At 38.0% G+C, this 24,274-nt stretch overlaps 1 protein-coding gene across 8 annotated transcripts in view; it reads right to left on the bottom strand.

Annotated features, from left to right (window-relative positions):
* Nucleotides 1–675: 675 nt before the first annotated feature.
* The window catches only part of MTMR1 (myotubularin related protein 1), a 67,232-nt gene continuing 43,633 nt past the window's right edge, over nucleotides 676–24,274 (bottom strand). For all 8 annotated transcript variants that reach the window (XM_031944532.1, XM_031944533.1, XM_031944535.1 and 5 more), the window contains 4 exons: nucleotides 23,985–24,077; nucleotides 21,115–21,228; nucleotides 12,840–13,016; nucleotides 676–3,425 (listed from right to left, as the gene is read on the bottom strand). In XM_031944532.1, the coding sequence (XP_031800392.1) occupies nucleotides 3,261–3,425; nucleotides 12,840–13,016; nucleotides 21,115–21,228; nucleotides 23,985–24,077 (549 nt within the window). In that variant the 3' untranslated portion in view covers nucleotides 676–3,260. The remainder of the gene's footprint in view (nucleotides 3,426–12,839; nucleotides 13,017–21,114; nucleotides 21,229–23,984; nucleotides 24,078–24,274) is intronic.

Here is a 24,274-nt window from a genome sequence, read left to right as displayed (position 1 = left end):
ACTGTTTTCCTCTATCTCTACCTAAATAACACACTCAAAAAAATAAACTTATTTCAGTCACATATTTGTGTCCTCTTAAAAACAATTATTTTCTTAGCAGTTGACTCAGGCTTAATTTCTGCATCTCCAGTGGCATTTAGGTAATAGGCAGGCACATCTATAATAGCAACTATCTCCCAGGGTTGGTGGGAAAATCAAACAGACTATAAATTAGTTTGCAGACATTAAAGTGCCGCATAAATGCTTCTGTCTTCGTTGTTGTTGTTGTCGTCGTCGTCGTCGGGGTGGGGGGTGGGGGGTGGGAAGGGCTTCTGAAGTATGCAAGTCCCTTGAGTGATTCCCTGAGCTGTTCATAAACAAACAACAAAAAACACCCTTCAAAAAAGAAGCATTTTCAGGTGAAGTTTGTGGAGAAAAGATTACATGAACTCTTTTCTCTGTGCAACTGTTTGACCAAGGGATAAGTTGTGTGCATAAAGCAGTGCACTCTGATCCTGGTTTAGCTTTAGCAAACGGGGAAATGGTACAAGAACCAAAAATTGGAGATAATAAGCCAAGCAACTAATCAATTTCAGTCAAAACACACAAGATCTATATGTTAAACATAGTTCAAGTACTTATGTATTTTTCCCCCTAAAGGAATACAAACCAAAATACAGTTAAAATGAAAACTGCCAAAGTCAACATGTATCAGTTTTAATACTAGAACGAAACTTTCAGATGAGGCAAATACAATATGGTACCAATTTTAAAACAAAATTTACAATTTTTTTTTAATATCACACAACTAAAAATAAAATTGAAAAGTCATCTTTTCTATAACAAAATTCAAGTGCTTTTAGATACAGAAGGAAACTTCCCCCCAAAAAACTGTTGTGCTTATTTCAGATAACTAAGAGAGATTTCCTTAAAGACTATGAGGTAACCTTAACCTAGGCAGTTACCTTAGAACGGGGTTGTGCTCAGAATTCACGCCCAGACAGCAACAGTATGGTCCAATGTGGTAAGACAGCCAGCCCGTGTGTGCTGCGGCAGAGGGCTGAGGAAGAGCCAACATGCTAGTCAATCTACTCTCTGAATTCCATTTCTCTCACCAAAAGGCCGGTATATACAGGCAGCAATAACTGTGCCCCATTTAAATGATCTGGTTTGGTCAAAAGGCCTTTAACCTATTCTACATTAACAGAACTGTTGTACCTATATGATTGCATCAAACTCCAGGAAGGAAAAAAGGGAAATGATTTCCCTTCATCATAAGTTTAAGCAGAAAGACAAATGAGACAAATACAAGGTGGTACCAATTCCAAAACTTGGTTTTAACACTTAAAAATAAAATAGAAGAAATAATCCCTTCCTCATTTATCTGCTAATCTGGTAATCCTTATACTTGGGGAGGATACTCTGTCTGCTGGCAGAATTCGAGCACTCATTCCCCTTAAATTATTATTATTAAGCATATGACTCAGGTACCTACCATAGACGGTAAAAATTAAAATCATAACTGAAATTATTACCCCAAAAAAACTTTTTTCTTGAGATCTTATATAAATATTTCTGGTGCCCTATAGAAAAGACCTTCATGTAACAGAAAATCTAAGATACATACAGTATGTCTTCTGTGACACCCTATATTTAAAAGCTAGATTTGAAACTTATCGTAATATGTTAATTTTTTAATTACTTAACTGTAAACATTTAAAAAGCACAATCTCTAAAGTGAGGTCACCGGAACATCAATGTTAATGCAACAGTAACTTTAGGCCAACTAAAGTCTACTGAGGACAGTTGATGTTTTTCTTTTGATAAAGGATGGCTTATCTTTATGTTCTGAATTGGTGATGTTGATTGGTGTTCTGATTGATCAATTACATGTCCCTTGGGATGATGAACAAGTATTAATATGCTGGCACGTGGTAGCATGTGGCTACAATATCAATGCTCTAAAACATATACCATGTAATGCAGTTAAGAGTTATAGACCTAGGACATACAATCAATTGATTACTACTACATTCATGGAAACCCTGATTGAATCATGAAGCTCAAGGCCAGAAGTGGAGCTACATGAGGTAACTGTGCACAGAAAACTCCCCAGAAATGAAATGACTACCTTTCAAACAACTAGCTGCTTTAGCGGTTGAAGGAAAAACAAACTTTTTATACCCAAAGTCAATGCCTGATGATTTTTTTTCTAAAAGGATAATATCAAGTATCTAAGAAATAAATTTGAGAAAAGATATTCCAAGATTAGAAATATCTGATATAAAATAATTTCAACTTAAACGAATCCAATTGAACAGATGATATTAAAAAGAAAACTAATGAAGTTTTTCATGTTCAGCAGTTTGGAAATGCAGAAAACAACGTACAATCATTGATATTCATGCAAATAAATAACACTAGACTGGTGTGCATGTCGCAAGACTTAAAGTGCTTCTATGCTATTGATAGATACATTTTTGAGGATCCGATCCAAATGTACCATATTCCAAAGACTACTGTGAAATTAACTAAAAATCATTTCATATACAACACGATTCATATGACACCTTCGCCAGGAATGTGAACCGTGTCTGTTTTAAGTGTGAAAAGGCATCAAGAGAATTGGCTCTTTTCAAAAAACAAAAAACATCACACTCATCACTTGGCAAGGACTATTCCTTTCAATCAAGGAAACATCCTTACCACAAATATAATGTCTTTTCTTTCCCCATAAAATACAAGTCGGTTTAAGTTTTATCAAAATAACCTAGAGAAATCACTTAACTGGCTGACATATGATCTTTAGTACAAAATGTCTCATATATAACGTATTCACTTTTGAAAAATGCTTTGTTCACCTTCAAGGTGACCGAGACACCATCTGCATTGGCTTCTCAAAAGCTGCCCAAGGAGGCATAGTGCTGCTCTCTCATATAATCAGTATCATAGACAAAATCCCTTTAAAGATCGGGATTGGTGATTCGAAATTAAGTCACGGTTGCTCAAGAGAGTTCCGCAAAGATGTCAGAATAGCCACACAAATGATCGATTATTTAAAACACCACAATAGAAAATAAAGAAACTCGGCCTAAATATAAAAAGACAAAATTCTATACTAACAATTACAAAACTCCCTTTTCTCAACTCTCTGTAGCCTGAGGGGGCAGGGGGGGGATGAGATGTCAATGTTGACAGTACACTAAAGATATTCTCACAAGTATATTGGGTATATAGGTAATCTTATTATCGTGAGAAGCATTCCTGGCTTCCATGCCATATCAAACAGATGTATGAACGGGAGTGACCGAGTGGGAAGGAGAGGAGCCTCGATCTGAAGAAGATGAAATTGATCGTGTAGCAGCTTCCCGCTGTAAATCTTCCACTCTCTTCTGAAGCTCTGATCTTATGGCAAGCAGCTCCTTGAGATTCTGGTGAATTGGCATCTGGTGAGTCAATAGAAACAGTTAGGTTTATTAGACATTGGAAGAACTTTATTTAACATCATCACCCGGATCCTGACCTCATGTTGTCGTAATAACACGATGACTTTCTGAGAGGCCAAATTCTTTATTAGAGAATGGCCTCTTTATATATGCCAACACATGCAGCACAGCTAATTCTTTACCTCTCTAAGTTTACAATGCTCGTCTGTAAGAATAACACAAAAGGATGAGAAAACAAAAGCAGAGAAGGAAAAAAACCTCTCTTTTTTAAAAGAATCAAAACATTAGAGAGCCATCATAACGGAAACCATAAGAGCAGAAAGCACATTTTGTGATCATTTTTCTTTTTCCCTTATTTCTGCATCTCTTGGCAGCATATGCACAATAATATAATTTGTAGATATTGAAAGGAAAACAAAACAGCTTTTAAAAAATCAAGGCGAAGAATTAAAAATTTATCTTGGTAAGCATGGTAAATTCAACAACACGTGATAAAAACCAAGTGTATGCTTCAAACTGAACAATATACATGGACATCTACTTATGTTTTAGAATTAAAACTTTTACTGACAATCTTAGTTTCATTTTACACAGTTAAATAACATGGTCAGCACATTAGCAGACATGGAATAGTGACAGCAAAAAAAAAAAAAAAAAAAAAAAAAAAAGCTTCAATAGCTTACCATTAAAATAAATTTAAACATTTGTTCCTTAAAAAGCTGAAGAAACCAATGAAAAGACAGTCTAATCTGGATCTGATTCTCACCAACTGGTTACTGGTATAGAAAGAATGGGAACTGAGTGGGAAGGAACACTCCCTGTTAAAATATGTGACAAAAGAGAAGAAAAGGAAAGACAGACCCAGCCTGCCATGAACTCGGCCATGACCTAAAATTTTACAAGAGAAATCGGGATAGGAAGCCCTTAAGATAAACATTATTCTTAGAAAAGATTCTGAAGAGAAAGATAAGGAGTCATCGAAAGAGACCTATAGAGACGCACAGGGAGCTTGGGGACAAATAGGAAACCGGACAAGACACATCAAGGCAACATTAGAAGAGATGATGGATGATGAACATAAGAGTACGGTCCCATCCTGTGATAAGAGTGACCATAACCTGCTCGGGGTAGTGCAGGCCGTGACAATGAACCAGCTCTCAAGAGAAGGCAAACCTTTTCAACTCTCAGCTTCTCTTCTCTGATTCAGGTTAAGTAAAGGGCTAGTAAGAGAGGTTTTAGCACAATGTTCTAACCCGAGGTCTTTTTGGATTCTGACATTTTGTTATGTAATGTTAGCTATCCTTCCCAGATGCATCACCTGCATATTTGCTAAGTGATACCTTAACAATAACATTCAACAGCACAGGGTCAAGCCAAGATCCCTAAGGTACTCCACTGGAGGCTTATGTTCAAACGGCCATGAAAGAATTAGTGACTATTCCTTGGATCTGGGTAGTCAGTCTCAAATATAAGGATACTATCCTATTATCAATCTCCATCTTTTCTAGGAAAAATAGCATGATTTTAGACAAATTAATCTCAACACTTAACTGACAAATACTCTACTATAATCTAGTTACCTACTCTCACAAGAACATTACTCTTATTTATATAACAAAAAAGAAAATGAGGTCAGGAAAACTTCCCCAGAGGTACTCTGTACTAAAGCTCCTCAAGCAAAGATCAGATAGTAATAAAGGTATGAACCAGCATGACAAATGGCTAAGTGTAAACATGCAGTTTCCAGTTTTCTTCAGTATAAAGCACAATTTTGTTCGGGTTTCTAAAAGAAACTCTTCTGATGATGTATATTCACACATATCGTTGACTTAACTTGGCATATATGGAAATATACAAAGAAAGAAAACTCTGAAAAATTCATGTAGATTCTACTAATATTCTCCCTGGCCATTATTCGAATAGCTTTTATTATTCAGCTGGACAGTATTCCAGTGCCGTGCAAGGAAACTGAATCACTTCCATTTGAATCATCTTAGGAAGATTCTGAAGCTCCTCTGGCAAGATAAGATACCAGATGCTGGTCCTTTCTCGAACTAAACCTCCCAGCTTTTCAAGTCTACGGCATAGAGCGCAGCTCCGTGGGGCTGGCCACATCATTCGAATGCCAAGTGTACGTCTGCTGAAAACATTATTTTATGGAGAACTCAAGACAGGGCCAAGCACTCACAGGGTGGTCAGAAAAAGCAATAAAAGGACACTCTCAAGGACTTTAGAATTGATTGTGAGATGTGGAAGACACCGGCACAGGACCACCCAGCATGGCATGCCCTCATCAGAGAAGGTGCCGTGCTCTACGAGCAAAGCAGAATTGAAGTAGTCCCGAAAAAAAAACATGAAATGTACAAAATTAGAGAATCCACCCCAAATGTTCACAGGCACTATTCGTGTCCTACCCGTGCAGAACGACCCCAGTTCGAATTGGGCCGATCAGCCACAGACACACTAACTCACCTCTAACACAGCCACGTCATTTTTGGTACAGATGACAACCAACATACTTTCTGCAATTGGGGAGAGGGACACCTCAAGGGAATGCAACCCTGTCTACAGAGCCACTTAAACACACTAAGGGACCTATGATTTTACTGATGTGGGAAACTCCTTGCTGCCTAGAGCACTGACAGGTTAAGTGACTTGCACAGGGTACTGTAACCACTATGTGGTAGGGATGGAACTTGAACTCGGGTCTTCCTGGCTCTGAGGCTGGTACTATGCCATACACTCTCATGAGTTAAAAAAAGATATATGAATATACACACACTCATACAAAGACATATATGCTTAATGCTGGTAACACTCATGACAGAGAATTGTTTATATGAAAATTTTCATACAATTGTACAGCTATCAGAAATATTCCAAAAGAAAAAAGAAAACTTTGAGACTTAACTGTGCAAAAGACAGTGCATTTCTATGTATCAGAATTTCATAGTCTAACTGACTCCTGACTGAGAATCCTCAGTCACAAATTGTCATCCAACATTTGCTGGAAGACTTTTCATGATGGTAATTCTACCATTTCCTCACTTGCTAATATTCTTCTCTAGAATATAATTTTCTCTGGGAGCAGGTTTCTTGGGGGGTTCTGGGAGCAGCCTTCGTTTCAGTTCAGTATAATCACCCCAAATGCAGCCAGGAGTTAAAAGTCCAAATCCTTTATTGTGTCCTTCAAAATCTTCACTTGGGGTTCGGCTAGTTTTCCGGAAGCCTTCCGGATCTTGGTTTCAGTGTTGTCCACGAGACAGCCTGCCATCACTTCTCTGTCTTCCTTAGTTCTCTTCCTGGCTGAGTTTGTGGGAGCTTATACGGTCTCTTATCAAAGGTGTGAATCTTCTGGAACTCTACTAAGTACTAAGTACATTGCTGAACTAGAGAACTGTTAAGCACCATGCTAAATTAGATAACTATTTTCTCTATCAATTCCACTGACCTTTAGTACCTTGTAAGAATCCTAACATTCACTCTTTGTCCCCAAAGGCTCCCCACCAATTCCACTTCTAGAGAGCTGTAATCGTTAGGAAACTTTCCTTCTCCCATGCCAACATCTACCTCTGTGACTCCCACCCACCGTTCCTACTTCTGTTCTCTGGGGCCCCAAAAGAACAAGTATAATTTATCCCCTTTCACATGGAGATCTGTTTTTCCAATAAAAACCAGAGACCACAAAGGAGTAACATTTTGAATTTACCACTTGATTTAGATTACATAAATAGTTCAATCAGGTTGCTCCTGTGACTCACAAAAGGCGATGTTTTTCACTGTAGCTCCTTTACAGAATCCACTCTAATTCAAATACAGTTTCAGAAATTAAGTTTCAAATTCCATCCTCAATCATTGGAAGAGATACTGGCTAAATGAACATCATTGGGAAAGTTAAGGAGCTTATGAAAAACATAATAATGACTTAAAAGGAGAAGGAAAGGAGAACTCAAGCCAAGTTACTAACTTTACTCTGGGATCTTATCCTCCTACGAATGCTTCCCTGTTTAGTGGTTTCACTTGTGGCCAACTGACTCCATTTGGGGTTTTCTTAGCAGAGATCATAGAGCGCTTTGCCATTTTCTTCTCCAGATCACCATACACATGAGGAAACTGATATAAATGGGGGATTAAGTGACCTACGCAGGGTCAGATAGCTAGGAATTGTCTGAGGCTGGATTAGAATTCTGGCCTTCCTGACTCCTAGCCCAGACCTCTGTCCACTGCCATGCCACCTAGCAAGCTCTTTGAATCCATAGAGCACCATATTAGCATTCTGGTACTTAACACATAGTACCTTATAATTATTTGTATACACATCTTAATGTCTTTCTTTTTTGACTTAGTACAGTGTCCGGCACACAATAGGCATTTAATAAATGCCGGGGACCTTGCAAGCTCCCTAGTCTAGAACTATACATAATGGCCCCCAGTCTTAGTGCAGTTTGCTGCTTACACATGCTCTAAGACTTATTCTTATTCTTGTCTTATTCTAAGACAAGAATTGTAAGAATCTCATCTTCATTCCCTTTTATACAGTACCTTTCTTCTAAAGCACTAAAAGGTACCTAACCTGGAAGCATGCGACCATTTTCGTCACCAAAACTAGAAAGGAAGGAAATGAAGTTGTACACTTTATGGTTCAAGTATGGGATTAGCTAATGGTAAGGTTAACTGACATCTCTATAAACTTAACATGGCTAAGAATTAAGCAGAGAAAGAGGCTACTTACAGTCAACTTTTACTACTGTGACCTAAAATCAAAACAATTCTACACAATGTAGAAAATGGAACAGGTAACAATAAAGACATAAGCAAAAAGGTAGGAGTGGAAATAGTATGATGTGCTTTCAACTGGTCTAAAATTAAACTTATGTAAAAAAAAAAATCATTTCAACACATCTATTATGTGTCTCAAGTACAAGCACTAGGGATATAAATATCATTTGATTTCATAGAATTCCTTAGTTATAAAGGAGTTCCATAATCACCTAATCAAACCCACACCTCCAAATCAATCTCCACTATAACAAGTTCAAGCAACTTCGTTGGTAGGGCCAGCAATATGGGTACAAAATAAAGAAAAACAAAATGCTCCTTAGTCCTTGCGAGGCTTCCTTCTGCAGTAATATTTCGCAAAAAAAAAAAAAAAAAAAAAAAAAAAAAAAAAAAAAAAAAAAAAAAAAAAAAGGTATTAAAAAGCATACAGCTTTCAAACCATTAACTTGGCTATGTTGGTACTCAATGTGAAATCCTTGTCCAGTGACCAAGGAAATAGCATCGTACTGTAGGAATTGAAATATCAAAAGGGACAACATAAACAAAATCACAAGATATAAACAGGTTGTTGAACAGACACAAATAAAAGTTGATAGAGTTCAGGTTATCAAGTACAAAAAAGCAACAAACATTTCACAGGACTCTATCATCTTAAAGACCACCATGAAGATAATTAGACTTCTTATACTAATCTCTGTTAGAGGATGAAAAAGTAGAGCAATCTGAAGAATTCAGTAAGAACCTCCCAGTTATTACTCAACATATATTTTGATACTCAGTGACTTCAGCACAAAGGAGCACACAGGGGGTTATCATGAAAAATATGGATCAGGTTTAAGCAATTCAGGAAAACAAGAGGCTTGTAAACAACCAATCTACACATGGTGAATATTTTTGGACATTTTGAACAATGAATAAAATCCCTCCAAAAACGGCCAACATCTTGACAGGACACTACTGGTTATCAACATGGACATGAGATCTTTCAAAATCAGCTACGTGGAGTAAAGACTACTGATTTGGGAGATGATAGAAATCAAAATCTGGATCAAAGAAGGGGAAAAAAGAAGGAAAAAATGCTGCCCAATTATTTTGACCAAAGGTAAGAACTTCACATTATAAAATGTTATATTTTAACATTTATGGTATAAAATGGAAAATCAATAAAGGAACTGATGGGACCATAACCATTTCTTAACAAAGCTTAACCAGTAAAAAGTTAAAAAAAAAAAAAAAAAAAAGGGGGGGGGGGCCTCTGTACCAACCAACACTTGATTTTTGCTATATGTCCTAATATGGCAGCTAGGTGGCACAATGGGTAGAGCGTTGGGTCTGGAGTCAGGAAGATCAGAGTTCAAATCTGGCCTCAGATACTTCCTATCTGTGTGACCCTGGGCAAGTCCCTTCACCCTGTTTGTCTCAGTTTCCTCATCTGTAACATGAGCTGGAGAAGGAAACGGCAAATTATTCCAGCATCTTGGCTAAAAAAATGACTGGGAAACAACAGATCTGGCAGCAGAGGCATCATTGGCTTAGAATATAAACTTTTTTTCAAATTCCGATGTAGGAGGCTAGGAAAAGCTTTTTTACAGTATTGCCTTTTTAAACGATGACAGAAATATTGGCACAAGGCCCAATTAAGCTAGATCGTCCCAAGAACATTCAGAGGTCAAATGTGGAGGACAACAGGTAAAATGGGGAAGAGAGCTGCCCAGCTCACTCTAGCTGTCTCTCCATCAATGACATTGCCACCAACACAACTGGATTCTAACAGACTACAACGTGCTATAGTGTTTTAACTGAAATCTATGACTCTAATGGGGTAGCAAGCTTAAATAGGAGAGCAGCTCTGACTTGAGATTTGCCTGAGGCACTGAGAAGTCAAATGACTTTTTTCAGGGCCTCACAGCCATCATGTGTCAAGAGGCAAGACTAGAATCCAGGTCTTAATTTTGAACACAGCACTTTACCCACTATGCCACGTACTTCTCAAGGCACTGTACAAGAAGTATAGGTGCCACTAAAGTTAAGAGAGTAAGAGCATCTGAACTGTACCTCATATCCACAAAGAAAATCTGTGGTAAAAAAAAAAAAAAAAAAAAAGCAGCAGTTTGGAGCATGGTGGAAACCTGATTTTCAAGTTATCTGAAAGTAGGGGAAGAGACTAAAAGTCATCTGAAAATATCACAGATGTTATTACCAAACAAACAAAACAACAACAACAACAAAAAAAAAACCAATGGGGAAATCAGTACCTCTCAATTCATATGTCTCCTGAGCTATGAGTTCAGAATCATTTTACCCCATATAGAGGACATTATTGAAGAAAATATAAGAGAATAGGAAGAATTTCATGTACAACACTTTATACCTCCAGTAAACCACATCTTTGCAGCCACACAATTGATTGAAAGAGAAGACATCACATATCTACCCCAATTGTTTTTAACTTTTTAATAAAAGCATTTGACTCAGTAGATCAAATGTAGTCGTTCTCCACTAACAAAGTATCTCTCATATATATGGTAAGAGAACTATAGTTTCCTAGTTGAATCCAAGAGATAACTTTGATGAACTTCTGATTAGTAATATAAAGTGAAGCAGAAAACAATTAGAAATAAACTCAGATATTTGCAGCTGTCGGGGAACTCGCCGAACATAAAGTAGCTTGTTTGAGGGTCATAATTGTGCTGCTTGTAACAAGCCACAGAACATTTCAGAGCCTTCCAAATGAGATTCCTACTCACTCACAAGAATCTGACCTAGCTATAAAGGAAAAATGAAGAATTCTCAGGTCCCAGCTTTGATATGCAATTGTATCATCAACTCTTGGTGCTAGTCTTACCCTTCATAGATCTTGGACAAACACCACAGAGGGTTCATTACAGAGATCCAGACATGAAGAGGAAGAAGGAGAATAGGCAGGATTTCACTTGGGTAACTGAACAATAACCCCAAGATTCTCCTTGAAAGAAGTACTCACCTTTAAACACCAATATGACTATGGAAATGTTGCAGGTCCGCCAATAAGAGCGTAACGCAGATTTTTAAAAATCAAAATTACGCATCACCCAAAAGGGCGATAGAGTGGGACGTGGTGAGAATAATTCTATTGCAACACATTACCAATAATGAATTACATGCGAAAAGTTCCATCAAAGATATCAAAAGACAAGAACGATACAAAAAGGAAATAGTAATGTAATGAGAGTGAGGGATAATTAATCAAGTGCCTATATGTCTCATTGGTATCTGAATAATGTGAAAGGACAAAGGGCAATACCTAGCATGTTTCATGGATTCCTCATAGAGGATTTAAAAGAAGATATGGGCAAGAGCTATACAAAAGAAAAAGGCACAGTTAGGTTATAAGCCATACCTCTGAAGGCATATCCACACTGATGAAATCAACATACTAGCCATGTGACCCTGGACAAGTCCTTTCACCCCTTTTGCCTTGATTTTCTCATCTGTATAATGAGCTGGAAAAGGAAATGGCAAAGCACTCCAGTTATCTCTGCCAAGAAAACTCCAAAGGGGATGACGAAGAGTCAGATATGACTAAAATGAATGACTAATGGAGACGATAAAAAAGATATTGCTATCTTCCATATCTTGGAAGCCCAAGGCCAAAAAAGGGAAAGATGTGTGTGAAGAAATTAGCTTGTTTATAGAAGCAATGGTAATAGAAAGTCAATCTTTGATCATCTCATTTCCTGTCAAGGAGACGGGAAAAAAATAAACAAACAAAAAAAACAGAACATGTGTCTTGATGTGAGAATGGATTGTATAAGGGTATCAGGAGTCCAGATGAGCAGTAGTCAAATAGCCAGAGGCTGGCATAGTGGGATGGCTATACTTGCCAGGGTGGTAACCCCCGAGTTCACCATTATTTAATTTATCTCTTACCCTGGGGCAAATTTTAAGTACATAAGGGAAGAAACAGCTTTCAATATAGGTTAAAGGCAAGTATTTGTTTTGTGAATCACCAATGTCCTGCCAAATTTACAAATTATTTATACAGACCTGTCAAAACATTTCAGATACTTTCTTTTTATCCTGTCCTTAGTATACAGATATGCATATCCAAAATATTCAAATGCTTTATATATTTTCAGCACTTTCATTTTCTCTAATAGACTGCTTCATACAAAGCAAGACGATCCAGCTTCAAGTGCTATATCTAGTAATGGATGAATGTGTTCCATACCACTTATATAGGAAGAGAGGGACTGCATTAGTTAACAGTAACTGCAAAAAAACCCAAAACAAAACAAAACAACAACAAAAAAAAAAAAACTAACAATACTATAGCTTTCTAGTGAACTACGGAAGAACTATTGTGAGTTAATATACTCACAACTGCTGAAAACAGTAACATCGAGATGAGGAGATAAAATGCAAGTTGAAAAGTACCAGGATAAATACCATGTCAAAATCAATGAAATGAATAAAAGATCACTCAAAAATTAAAGAGAAGCAAATGTTCACCATCCTTACTTGTCTACTTATCTTCCATATTTTTTGAATACTATTTTTACTGGAAAGAGAAATTTTTTAAATCAAATTATCAAAAAACAAACAAACAAAAAAAAAAAAAAACAAAACAAATTATCAAATCAACTCCCAAAATACCTGAGGTCTCATTCGAGGATTCCAACGGACATAATAGTTTACCCACAATTCCAAATGATTCAGACTAGCAACAGGATATAAAACGTGGTTTTCATAATTCACATAGAAGGGATTCGAAAATTCATCCAGTTGGCTGTTGATATAAGACCACAGAGATATAGTTTTCGTGTTCACACCCTAGAAAGATAAATGGAGAAAAAAAAAAAAAAAAAAAAAAGAACATAAATACAATTAATTTCTTCCCAATATTTTCATGACTCGCACAAGAATCATTGCTGGTTTTCTTGAACAGGATTAGAACAATGAAATAAATCAGCATCTGCAATAATCATATAACAACTCAAAAGCATACTCCCTGGGCATACAACAATGGAAAAAGGTACAGTTCTTGCCTTTGAGGAACTTCCGTTGGAACAGAGGATGAGGAGAGAGGAGGAATGCAAAATAGAAACACTTAAGGAGGGAAGGAAAAGGGGGGAAACAAAGGAGGTAATACTAGAATTGAGTCTTAAAGCTAGTGATTTGAAGAGGTAGAGGAGAGAAGAGAGCGCATATTTCAAGCAAGGAGGCAAATACAGGGAACAGCCAGTAGCTTTACTTGGTTGGGTTGTAGAACAGAGACAGGTAACTGCATCAAGCACTATGATACATAGTGCTTGATGCAAGCATATCAATGCAGATGGGATTCAGATTTGAGAGCTTTAAACGGGAAGCTGAAGAATTTGTCTGATCTCAGAGTCAAGAGAGCCAATGATAATTTTTAAGCAGCGGGATAACCGAGAATCCCACAATGTTAGAGCTGGGAGGAACGCCAGCGGTCATCTAGTCTGATCCATACTATCACACGTTTGCCAAGCCCTCATTCAGTCTGCCTGAAGACTTCTAAAGTGGAGGAACCCAGCAGCTCTCAAAGCAACCCATTCTATTTTGAAGAAATCTCATTATTAGGAACCCCCCCCCCCCCAAATAGGAAGCCTCTGTCTTCCTTTTTGTAACTTCCATCTACGGCTCTTGGTTCTGTTCTTTGGAACCAAACGGAACAAGTCTAATCCTTTTCTATATGATAGTTTAAGATACATGAACGTGACTTGTGTTCACTCGGAATCTTTTCTTCTCTAGGCTAAACATTCACACGGTTTTTTCTTAGTCTTTGGTGGTGAGGCAATTGGGGTTAAGTGACTTGTTCAAGGTCACACAACTTATAAGTATCAAATATCTCAGGCTGGGTTTGAACTTGGGTGCTTGTGACTCCAAGGGCTGTGCTTTACTGCACCACCCACCAGCCCCTATTCCCACATTTTTTCAACCAATTCTTACATCTTAAGGCCATTCACCATTTTAGAGAGACGTTCTCCTCTGAACATTCGCCATTTAATATCCTTCAATTATGATGCTCAAAACCAAGTACAACAATCTGAGGTGAAGTAGAGAGCAGGTCAGCTCTGGCACCTCCTTATGCCTAGAGGCAATCCTGCTCTTACTGGAGACCGATATCACATTCATTTTTATGGCTACCACAAGACACTCACTGCTCACTCATTGACATTGCAGTCAGTCCTTTTTATAGATATTACTAACCATGTCACTCCCATATTGTATTTTAAAGCTGACTGGTCCCGGAAAGGAAGGAGAAGGCAGAGGAGGAAGACTATGAAATTGTAAATTTGGATGGCAAAAAATAGAGGTGTCCTCAACTGAAATAGCCAAGACAGGTAGAGGGGTAGGTTTTAGGGGGAAGATAATAAATTCCATTTTGTACACACGGAATTTGAGAAACATCTGCAGACCTATGTCTTAGGAATGTTAATTTGGTAGGTGTGTGGAAGATGGATTGGAAAATATATTTTAAGCAGGGAGAACAAGGAGGCAATTCTAATAGCCTCTGTGAGGCGATCTGGGCCTGCTGAAAGGAGGAAAGGGGACAGATGGAAGAGATGTCAGAGAGGTAGGAATGAAATCTGGCAACTGACTGGAAGTAGGATATGGTGAAGGGAGAGGGCATCAACGTAAGAATATGTGATTTAGAGCAGCTTGGAAACTTAAATATCATCTTTGACTCCTCCTTCTGCCTCCCCAGCTGCCAAGTCCTAGCTTTTCTATCTGTGTAACATCTCTGACATTCATTGTCTTCTCCCTACTCATATGGCCACTATTCTAAAGCAAACCTTCATCATCACTTGCTTTTTCATCATCACCACTTTTATGGCTAGCAGGCCATGCCTGGAGTCTAGTCTGTCCTCAGAGACTTGCTAGCTGTGTCACCCCAACCAAGTCACTGCACCCATTTGCCTCAGTTTCCTCATCTGCAAAATGAACAGGAGAAGGAAATGGCAAACCACTCGGGTATCTCTGCCAAGAAAACCCTAAATGAGGTCACGAAGAGTAGGGAAAGGACTAAAAGGACTGAACAATAAATGACATACCTTTTTGCCTCCAGCCTTCCTTCTCTAGTCCATCCTCCGCATAGGAGTCAAAATCAACCTCCCTATGGCACAGGTACAAGCTCACCATATTTCAGGGATACCTCCCTGCTGCTAGCATCCAAGCTTTAGAATACTGTTTCAAATTTTCCACAAGCTGGTTTTCCTCTAACTTCCTGGCTTTACTGAACATAATTCTCCTGCACCTACTTCATGTTTCAGCCAAAGAGGGCTTACCAGCTGACCCCTGAACTTGGCAGGCTAGGCAGGCCCTTTGCTCAGAATACATTTCCTTTTCATTTCTACCTTTCAGATTCTTTATCTTCACTCAGGACTGAGTTTAGTACAGACTCCTTTGGTTATCCTTCCTCAGTGGTTTTCTCTTCGCAAATATTACCAGTCTGTTCTCTTTCTCACTTCTGAGATAGCATTATACTTGGGTATATGGGAGAAGTAAGTCACATGATGGAGCTGACAAAGCAGGTACTCGCTCTCAGGAAATTGGGGATTTTTAAAGTCTACTTTTGATAGTCGCTAAACCATGTGTCCTAGGCAAGTTATTTAAGTGTTTGGGGCCTTAGTTTTCATGTCTACAAAAATGAAAATGCTAAAGTGCATGATTTTAAAGGCCCTTTCCAGCTTCAAAGCCACGATTTTTCATTTTGGGCCTGGTATCCTGAAGGCCCAGTATACCATAAACATTTAACAAATGGTTACCGAATTCCCTTGAAGGGACTTTAGAGAGATTATCGGGTCCATTATATGAACAGAGAAGTCAAGTGAGCTGCACATAGTCACCCACACCTAAGGGAGGGGGCAGGGATTGAACCTGGCTTCTCTGATTCTAGGCCAAAAAGTTTAGTGCTCTCTTGAATAAACAAAGATTTTTAGTCCAAAAATAATACAAGAGTTCAGACTGTGAACATAACTTACTGCACAGTTTAAAGATATTAGTGTCTTTGTTCTTACGTTAAGGCTAAATAGCAAAGTGAAGGGAACCTTCCATTATGAGAAGGCAGAGTTTATATAATCAGAAAAGCACAGGCATTTATGGGGAAGGGGAAATCTTTATCTAAGCGTGGAAAAAGCTTTCACTAGCAAGATTAAATGCATTTAATTCAAGAAATCTTTATGCAACCCATATTGTATGCTAGCATTGTCATATGCTACACAATAAGCGATCCCTACTTTACTACAATACATTCTTTGGAAATAGTATAACCATTTGCACTGAATTCAAGGAAAACATTACAACTGGTCAACATGGATTCACTACCATTTTACCTCTTTAAAAAACAAACCAAAAAAAACCCCCAGAAAATACCTGGTAAACTTGGTAGGCTATTTTTTTCTTAAATGATACACAAGACAAGGTACTATTAAAACATAGATGAAGAAAACTAAAATATTATTCAAAAGTAAAAATCAAAATCGAACAATTTTATTTAGGGTCAAGTAACTTGTCACTTAAGAGACAAATGAAAGCTTTCATTCTGAACTTCTCATTTGGGGGGCATTCCATTAGAAATTATATTTAATTAAAAAAAACCCAGCAAACATAAAACCATTAATTTTATGTTTCAGAGGTTCAGTTTCTCTGGCTTTATTTTTAGATTTCTAATGCCCTTTTTTCTTTCATAAGTTACACTTTGAAGGAGCTTTTACCACATTGTTTGTCAGTTTACATGACAACCAAGCAAGTAATAAAATCTTCAGCTCCACCTAGTGGGACTTAAAAGTATCTGAGTTTTTTTTTTTTCTTTTTTTTTTTTTTTTTTTGAGAGAACTTACAGTGCTGTCAAAGTTAGAGCTCTACTCCGAGCAGAATTCAGGGTAAGATGAACCCACCTTGGATCTCATATAAAGGGTTTAATTATCAAAACAGCAACAAATTGTTACCGGCAGTTTGATCTGTGGCTGTTCCACAGCATTAGACAGAGCTTCAGATTTGTCCAAAGGACAAATTGAAAACAGACCACTAGAAGTATCAAAGGTAATTATCACCAAAGAATGAAAATGTCTGCATCTGATCAAAATCATTACTTTTCAACTTAGGAGTTTCTGTAATCTGAAAACATTCTCATGATATTTCCCTTAAAGATCATAACAATTCTCAGTCTAGACACTCACAGAAATCACAGAACCTCATAATGCACCGAAATCCAACAATACCAACATATCCACTAGATAGCACATCCAGCTACTGGAATCGAAAGACCTCTGACACTATTTGTATTTGGCAATCAATAAACTTGCATGGACCTCAATTTATATAGATGTATATATAATATATATTTTATAAAAAGACAAAGTTGGCCCAGCTCTAGATCTATGATCACAGAAGGAATCACGTAACTCATCTGAAGATCTCTAGTAAGGAAGCATCTTCTTCGGGAGGCAGCCCACTCCACTTCTGGGTGTTTGAAGAGTTACATTTTTCTTTACAGCAGACACAAATCTGCCCCTGACCATGCTGCTTCTCTGTTCAGAAACCACTGGGGCCAAAGCCAATCTGTCCACTGCCTAAGCAGTCAAAGGATATGAAATTGCCTAGAGCAGAGGCTTCAAACTAGCAAAGTGGTCCCAAATCATATTAAATTAGGGAATTTTTAATTGGGGAATGTTTAACAAAAGAAAGAAAAATACAGTACAGAGCGAATGCTGATGTGTGGGTTAAAAAAAAAAGTTAACATGTAGTCACAGGGATCCATTTTAATAAAAGCACATCAGAACATCTGTAAGGTTTCTCTTCACACTGAGCAAATTTGACAAATACGACAAAAGATAATAAAGTCTGTACCAACATAAACATGATCCAACTAGTCTACAAAGCAATCTGGAATTATGCTAAGAAAGTAACTAAGATGTATACTTTGACCCAGAAGTCCCCCTGGTAAGACATATATCAACTAAGTCAAAGGTAGAAAGAACTGTCCTATATCATAACAAAATCATTACGGCAACATTTATCCTAACAGTAAAACAAAGGGGGGCAGTCTATGATCATTAAATGGGAAATGGCTAAACCAATTGAGACAGCTAAATGTGATAGAGCCTTATTGCACCCAAAGAAATGAGAACTATGAAGAACATATGGGACATGCAAAGACTTCTATAATTGTGTACAAAGTAAAACAAAACCAAGAAAGTAACATTCACGTTTATGACAGCAATGTAAATTGAAAACATGAACCCCACTCTTCCCCCCAAAAGCTATGTATTCAAAACAATCCAGTTTGGCAGTGAAGAAGAGATGAGAATGTGCCTCCTTCCCTTCCTTTCAGAGCTGAAACAGCATATATTTCACACTTCATTAAATTGTTGATCGGTTTGAATGAATTACTTGTTTTTAAACTCTTGTTATTTGGGGATGGGAAGCTATATTGGGAAACTCAAGTGATTAAAAAAAAAATCTTTAAAAAATATTTTAAAACTGACAACTGAAACTTTTCTACTGCCCAGAGCATTTGGTCTTGTCCACCTCCTTGAGTTCTTTAAGCCAATAATTTTGTATGACCTATGAATGACGCCATAATACCCAAATGGCACTTGGCCGGAAAAAAGATCCCCTTCTTCCCCCAGGCCTAGGGGATCAAATGCGAGCTTCTTAGACAGTCAATTGAGACCCTCAACAATCCACCTTTAATAGAACTTTTCTGCCCCTCACACTCCTCTTCATACATTCTGTTTCAGGCAACCTAGACTAGCTTTCTCTCCAAATTTGATGTGAGCCTTTGCACATTTCATGCCCTGTGTGAAGTCACTTCTATCTCCCCCAAGATATTAATGCTTTCTACTGCACATTATCTGCCACTCGGCCTTCAAATCGAAAGCTCCTCGAGGATGGGTCTTGTTTCATTTTGGTTTTTAATACTAATAGCATTTTTATAGTGCTTTAGGGTTTCCAAAGCACTTTAAAAAGATTTCATTTTATCTCCACAATCTTGGAAGGGAGGTGCTATTAGTAGCCCTATTTTACAGATGAGGACACTGGGGCAGATGGAGGTGAAGCGAGTTGCCAAGGCCACAGAACTAGCAAGTATGTGTAAGGCTGGATTTGACCTCGGGGCTTCTTGCCTCCGAGTCTAGTGCTCTATCCACTGGGGCACCAAGCTGCCTTTGTAGTTGATGAAGATGAGGTTGCAGATCCAGAGCAGCTTTAGGGGGTCCAAACTGGCCTGCCATCAATCCCCTTGGGCTGCACAGGACTTCTCAGACTTTGCCAGCATGCTGCCACTGCCTCACTCTGGATCCTCCAATCCTGGAAAACCTTGGCCAGGCCAGGCCTCTTGCCACTATCACATCACCCTATGGCCCTCTTAACTACATCTTCCACTGCCTTAGTTTTCTTGTCAGAAAACACACTGGTGACTCAGTTCTTTATGGGCCGATTTCTCCGGTAGAACTTTATTCTAACAATGGTAACATCTCCTTTCCCCGAATCTTTTAAAAAACTCACTGCCGGCCAGACTATAGCTGGCTTTCCTTGACCCTGGCTTTCTCCTTCCCACAGGAATAAAAAAGGAATTATTAGATTATGGTATGTGCATGTGTGTGCAGGAGAAGGGGTAGGGGGGAATAAAAGTATTTAACCAACTACAGACAAGTATTAACTGTAGTAGAATATAGAATATATTGTAGTAGAATAACGTAGTTAGAACTTATTGATCACTTATCAAACATAACAAATGAATCAATTTATATTAGTAAATGTTCTGCTCTCATTTAGCTTCTCTAGTTGGTACTATGCTAGTGTCAAATTCACAGAAATATGAATTGGTTTGTGGTTTACTATACAAACCTTTTTTCATGCTCCACAGAATAAGCCAATAGAAAATAAATGAATATACCTTTATTTTGGAAATGTTTTAGGCTCCTTTGTACCTATTTACATTCAATATGCCTAGTATAATCAATACCTAGTACATTCAATATACAAAATATTGAAAAAGTCTTGCAAATCATTTTTAAAATCACTGAAATGATTTCTGTAGATGATGGGATTTAAGAACCAATAAGAGATCAGCTGTAATATAGCATTATATTACTAGAATGACACTGATAATACCCCTCTCACCCCTTTTGGTTTTCTGTCAATGAACTGGCCACCAAAAGCTCTGAAACAACATATTTACAACTTAAGATTACAAGATTCATTTGACATTTCTGCAGATTAAAGTTTAGTTTCTTTATGGAATATTTTGTCTTGACATCTATAGCTTTCTAATGGGCTTAATATTTTTCTGTTCAGTCGTTTTTCAGTCATGTCCAACTCTCTGTGACACCATTTTGGGGTTTTTGGGGGCACAGATACTGAAGTGGTTTGACATTTCCTCTTCTAGGTCATTTCATAGATAAGGAAATTGAGTTATACAGAGTGAAGTGACTTGCCCAGGATCACAGAACTAGGAAGTATCTGAGGCCAGATTTAAACTTAGGAAGATGAGTCTACCTGACCCAAGGTTGGGCACTTCATTCACTGCAGTGCCACCTAGCAGACCCTTACTTAAGACCATTATTCAATTCAGGAGGATTGTTCATTTAGCTTATAAAAATTAAGTAGTAGCAATTTTCTACTAAATGCCACAGAAAATCCCTTTGAAACAAAAATCCTGAAATCAAACAAGAGACCATTATGTTATCCGATTTAATCCCTCAATTTGTAGATGAAGAAAGTAAGGTCCAAGAAAGGTAAAGGTCACTTACCTGAGGTTAAACAGCTAATTAATAAGGAACTCAGAATCAGGACCCAATTCTCTCAAATCCTAGTCTTCTATTTTTTCCACTAAGCCGCTTGACTATAAAATCATCTGAATGAACATCATCAGCATAAAACAAAAGCAGGATATATTTACCTCTTTTAACCGTTGCTGTTCACAGTTGCACAAAAAAGTCCCAAAGAGGCAACTGTAGAGATGATCCAAGATGGTAATCAAGAAGAGCTCGTTGAATTCAAATGCTGAGGGAAACTTAAAAGACGGAGAAACATTTGATTCAGATATTAAAGCACACAATCTAAAACACAACCATATCAACTACAAAAATGCTTAGCTGTAGTTTAGCATCTGACTAAATGGGAACAGATTACAGATATTTGGCAAGAAAGCAAAAGTTCTTTATCCACCCAACTCTTTTGGCTTTTCACAATTTTAACAAATTGGAAAGTAGCTTAGGATTTGTTGCAACTTAAAACAAAGAAAAGCTTCCAGGGCACAGAGAGATTTTGTTTAAAACCTCCCAGGCAATAGTACGTATCAGTGTTGCTGACAGAACAGACCGGGAAGTGTACTTGGCCATCCTGCTGCTGCTGCTTGAAGTCATGAGCTGGTACAATGCCCTAAGCTGGAATTGGGTTCTGCCACTGATTTTTGCCATTCTCACTTTTTATTATTGCTTTATTGGGGAGATGGGAGGAGGTGAATGCATTCTCAAGTCTTGCATACATACTTATACTCTCTCACACACACACACACACACTCTCTCTCTCTCTCTCTCTCTCTCTCGCAGCTGGGAGCTATTAGTTCTGTGTCTGTACAGTCTGGCCATTAGTATTTTGGTGGTAACTAGACACACGGGGAGCATAGCAGAGAAAGGCCACCTCTAGTATTCTTATGAAGCAACCTCAGAATCAGAAGGCTCCTCTGAGGTCATCTAGCCTGATCCACATCTTAACGGGAATCCTCTTAACAGGATCTCGGACAAGGAACTAGTCTCTGATTGAAGACCTCCAGTGATAATATTTTGGGACTAGTATTAACACACAAAATACCACACACAATAAATACTATCTAACTAAGGTCTTCCCACAGCAGAGATGACAGGATTTCTCTGGCTACTTCCTGGCTGTGTGAGCCTGGGCAAGTCATTGAAACTCTCAGGGCTCCAGACAATTTCCAAGATCCTAAGTTGTAGAGCAGGAGCTCTGAAATCACAGAAAAATCACACTTCCTTTTTAATCATTAGTATGCATCTTGACTTGTGTGACTCATTTCAGTCACTAGTTATTCAATTAAATATTAAATTAATTTATACCAATTAAATATATATGTAAAATTGAAGAAGCAGACTATTACTTCAGTATGCCAAAAGTCTTCGTGCAGTTTTAAACTTTAAGTGCATAAAACGGTCTTAATTGAAACAAGCCTTAATAGCTTAAAATTTCACAAAGATTTAGAGCACCTCATATTTTCATACAGGGCTTCTGGAGTTAAAAATCAGCTAACAAGGATTTTAAAAAAATTAATGAAATTCTTATTGCAATTTCATTATGGAGAAAGCAGTAAGTGCAAAACCAGTGTCGTCAATGTTGAGTTGTCCAGTCCTTTGCCCATCACTGGTCCAAAGAAGTCAACGAAAACCCTGGCCTTGCACTATGGTAGGTAGTTATTAAGGTTGTGAAGACATCTTTCTCTCTAAATTCCCTCCAACACTTGAATTTGAGGTCAGTTGTATTTTCCTCTTGCTGACATATGACTAGCACTAATGGACCTGCTCCTCCTGCTATTCTGGAGCCGCAGATGCTGGCATCTGATGAAGAATATGGCCGGGAGGTGTGGGGTAAAGTAGAAACAGAGACGTAAAGGACCATAAAGAACGTCTCTCCTCCATCCTCCTGGTATCACAAGTGAAAAGCTGAGACTTAGTAACACCTCCTTGGCTCTAAATGTGTCTGACTTTTGGGCAGATTCTTGGTGTTGCTGTCATCACACCTGCTGTACTGGTTCTTTTCCTTCTCCTTACTCTTGCTGCTCTTCTAATGTGTCATGATAGTATATGAGCTAGTATATGAGGGGAATCAAAAACTAAGTTGGTTAGAGTAGTTCAGAAAGGAAGAGTAAGTTGTTTTTGAGAGGAGCATTTCTCTACAAAGTACAGGAAATGGATTTTGTTTCTCCAGAGGTACGTCTCTGCTTCCTTCTGAGTTCTTGGCTATAATACAGAGCAATTGCCAGATAAGTGACCTCTGGAGTAGTGAATCTGTCCTTTAACTTTCTTATTTTTAGTTTTCATAGAAATAATTCAGCAGAGGGATTCAGCTTATTTGTACAAGCAAAGGCTTGGGTCCTCTTAACCCACGGCCATAAAACCTGACAGTGCACAAGGAGTTGGGGCCATCACTGGCAAACACACGATCGGCTTCTTAATCTAAGCAGTGTTGCTGAATGTATACCTACACCTCAAAGGGATCAAAAGATAGAAGGAAAAGAATCATTTTTTGTGGTAGCAAAGAACTGAAAACAACATGGTAGCCTACCAACCGGGAATGGCCGATGAAACTGTGGCATATGAATGTGATGGAATATTATCGCACTTCTAGAAATGAATTCAGGCTTGAGACGTCTAGTATGAACTGATGCAAAGTTAGTAGAACCAGGGAAAAGAGTTTAGAAGAAACCACAGTAGCATGAAAGAAAACAACTTTGAAAAAGAGAACAATGATCAAAGCAGTAAGCCGTTATGACTGAAAGAATGATGATAAAGCAGGTTTCCCCCACCTTTTAGAAGAAAAGGTACAGAGGACAACATATTCTCAGACAGTACTGTGATGCGATGCAATCAAATTGTGTGCAACAGTATCAAAAATGCCCATCTTCCCATCAATGAATACATAAAGATCATTCTATCTGGGAACTTGACTGAAAATACAACTAATATTCAATTGCATTATAAAATGTTTTAAGCAAAAGACTAAACATTTTTGCATAATATTTTCTAGGTCTCTTACCTGTTTTGTCATTTGCCAGACACAATCAATGAACTGAAGAAATATAGGAGATCTGTCGGCATCCGCGTGGTTGTCATCACCATGGCCCACTCGCTTTTAAAAAGAAAACAAACAAACCAGATAAAGCTAGGCATCCTAATGTTGGATGGAAGTAACCAAGAATTGAAGTTTCACGTTTGTTTTTATTCCCCTTACTTGGAGACTTTTCCAGTCTCTCTCTTGTGCTATTACATACAGATGTTTTGTCACTTTTTTCACGTAACTGAGGTTATTAAAGACGTGTACAATCA

The sequence above is a fragment of the Sarcophilus harrisii genome, chromosome X (genome assembly GCF_902635505.1).
Source record: "Sarcophilus harrisii chromosome X, mSarHar1.11, whole genome shotgun sequence".
Classification (NCBI taxonomy): Eukaryota; Metazoa; Chordata; class Mammalia; order Dasyuromorphia; family Dasyuridae; genus Sarcophilus; species Sarcophilus harrisii.
Note: the sequence above shows the minus strand (reverse complement) of the source record. Positions and strands in the feature narration are given on the sequence as shown.